The 2,965-nt window shown below is 39.2% G+C and overlaps 1 protein-coding gene across 1 annotated transcript; it reads left to right on the top strand.

Annotated features, from left to right (window-relative positions):
- The first annotated feature begins 1,194 nt into the window (after positions 1-1,194).
- On the top strand, positions 1,195-1,904 carry LOC106313981 (putative transcription elongation factor SPT5 homolog 1). The gene is made up of 3 exons (XM_013751926.1): positions 1,195-1,276; positions 1,440-1,534; positions 1,659-1,904. Exons 1-3 carry the CDS (start codon positions 1,234-1,236, stop codon positions 1,902-1,904), a joined length of 384 nt encoding a protein of 127 aa, XP_013607380.1. The 5' UTR covers positions 1,195-1,233.
- The last annotated feature ends 1,061 nt before the right edge of the window (positions 1,905-2,965 follow it).

Below are 2,965 nucleotides of genomic sequence, written 5' to 3'. Positions count from 1 at the left end.
GCACAAACCCCTATCCTAAATGCTTTAGAACAAAGACCATCACTATCAGCTTCTTCTTGTCTTAGTTATGAACTTGGATCTTGGATCCAAAACACACTCCAAAAAACTCATATGAAACACAAAAATAGAGACAAGTGACAGTTACCTCAACTATGCTTGAAACCCAAATCGGAGGAGAAGAGAGAGCTCGAGCTCGTGCTGCGTCAGAGAGGAGAGAGCTCGAGGTCTTCGTCTGAGATGGAGATGAGAGAGCTCGAGGTCTACGTCGAAGATGGAGATGGAGATGAGAGAGCTCGTGGCTGTGTGAGATGGAGATGAGAGAGCTCGATGTCTGTATCGGAGATGGAGATGGAGAAAGATCGAGCAAGGTTGCGTCAATTTGGAAAACAAGATGCGGCTACGTCAATTTAGGTTAGGTATTTTTGTTAATATTGAAACATATTAAGGGCAAAATAGTAAATTACGTTATCGGCCGCATAATTTACTTCGCAGCCGCGGGTTTTATTGGCGTCAGCCGCAGGACGCGGCGTTCGGACGCAGGTCAGACGCAGCTTCTTGCGTCAATCAAACGAACACGAATTTTTCAAAACATTGCCGCAGCCGCAGACGCAGGTAGCTGCGGCAACCAAACGAACAGCACTGTTGTCTGTTATGTTACACAAACATGGCCTCTGTTTCAATATTTACAGAAATTCTTAACGCATTTATAAGATTGGTGAATCCGGATCGAAGAATAAACTTTTTGAAATCTCATATTATTGGTTGTTATGACATAAGGGATAACTGGGAAGAAGGAAATCCAGGATCGCGGGGAACGAGTCCTCAATATCAAGTAAGAGTTATACATCTATTGTTTTTGCTTTCAGCCTTACTATTGTTGGTGATATGCGTAGTTTTGTGCTGATTGTGAGTTAAAATTGTTTGCTTGGCACTTGTTCCAGCCGGGAAGTCCTCCTTCACGGGCATATGAAGCACCGACTCCTGGCTCAGGATGGGCTAGTACTCCCGGTGGTAGTTACTCAGATGCAGGGATGCCCAGAGATCATAGTTCGGCCTATGGTAAGATTCATATAATCTTTTACAAAACATCGACTGTGTTTGCTTAGCCAGTATTTTTCTCACATATCTTGTCATGCAGCTAATGCCCCAAGTCCATACATACAATCTACACCTGGACAACCCATGACACCAAGCTCAACTTCATACTTACCTGGAACTCCCGGAGGACAACCAATGACTCCTGGAACTGGCCTCGATGTCATGTCTCCTGTTATAGGTAACCAACTGTCTACTGTTAAAAAGACAGTTTAAATGTTGTTTTTTTTCTTCTGGTTAGTCCCATAATGCATCTCCCATGCATGTTCCGGTCAATCCCCTTTATATACACAAGGAGTTCCCACTTCTACCGTGGTTTTCTTATCTTAAAGTAAATGCCACAGGTGGAGATGCTGAAGCATGGTTCATGCCTGATATTTTGGTTGACATACACAAGGTTGGAGAAGACAGCGATCTGGGGGTCATTCGAGATGTTTCGGTTCGCCTTTTTCCTTTCACCAATTCCAGATTTATTATAATTATAAGAACTAGTACCCGTAGAAAACTAGGAGGAAGCTTCAGTGATCAAAGTCTGACATTTTTCTGATGTGCTACTTTGCTAGGATGGAACGTGTAAAGTGTCTCTGGGGTCCAGCGGTGAAGGTGACACTATAATGGCCCTTCCGAGCGAACTGGAGATAGTTCCTCCGAGGAAGAATGATCGTGTAAAGATTGTTGGCGGCCAGTTTCGTGGGTCTATCGGTACGCTTATTGGAATCGACGGGTCAGATGGTATCGTTAAGATTGAGGAGAATCTTGACGTCAAGATTCTGGACCTGGCCATATTAGCCAAGTTTGTTCAGCCGTGAGCTAGAAGTTATAACGAATGTTGAGTTTCATCATGTGACCGTAACTACGAATATTGTTGCTAGATGACGTGCTTCTCTTGTAAGGTGCTCTCGTAGGCACTGTCGAAATAGTATTTTTGTTCTCTTGATTGTTTTATCATTTTATGTATTTCATATTGGATATGTATAATGTTTTGTCCCACAACCACAATTTTATATGAATTTGAAAACCCATGATTACCAACTCACCTTTCACCTAAGAGTAGCCTTTCCATGCAAAGATCAAAGCTCTTACATCTATAATGTGATTTCATGGTACATTAGTCATCAATCGGGCATGATCACCGTATATGTCACACCTCTTTCCTGTTGTGTGAATTTTGTGTGTGAGGAATGGCAAGCATAAGATTGATTGTATTTCTATAGAGACTCTAAGATCACACAATAGTTTTCGAATTAAGATAGACATTAGAATGAAAGTTGTACACAACATAATTGAAACGATTGTAAGATCAATAGAAGAGGGCGTTAGACTCATGGAAATTCACATGTAAATCCGAATCGTATATCAATCAAATTATCAAGGGTTTAATAAAGAACAGTTCTTGAACTCAAAGCACACCAGTAAATTCAATAAACTTCCATTGCACATATTATCTATATCTAAATCTAGAATTTTAAATTCATATGTGAATCAGTCAAAATTCAAACAAGCATAATGGTGAGTCTGATCATTTCAAAAAAAAATTCTAAACCAAATTACTTGGAGATATGTGTATATTGCTCATTTAAAATATGTTAAAAAATCAATAACACTATCGTGTCTACCAATTATCCAAATACCTAAATTACAAATGATTAATCTAGAAACAATATGAAGAACAATAAAATTACTATAACAGTTTGATCAATTAAACAATTCATCAATAAACTTTGAATAACCGTAAATCTAAAAAGAGGATTACTCACAATAATCAGTGAAACACAAATTATAATCTGAATAAACTGCGTAATTAGATTAGTTCTTTGAAAGAGTTCTGATTCTTCTCTTCATAGCTCTCTAAAATCGTAATTAAGCGTAA

The sequence above is a fragment of the Brassica oleracea genome, chromosome C9 (genome assembly GCF_000695525.1).
Source record: "Brassica oleracea var. oleracea cultivar TO1000 chromosome C9, BOL, whole genome shotgun sequence".
In the NCBI taxonomy this organism is placed as follows: Eukaryota; Viridiplantae; Streptophyta; class Magnoliopsida; order Brassicales; family Brassicaceae; genus Brassica; species Brassica oleracea.
This window is presented reverse-complemented; position numbering and strand designations above follow the sequence as displayed.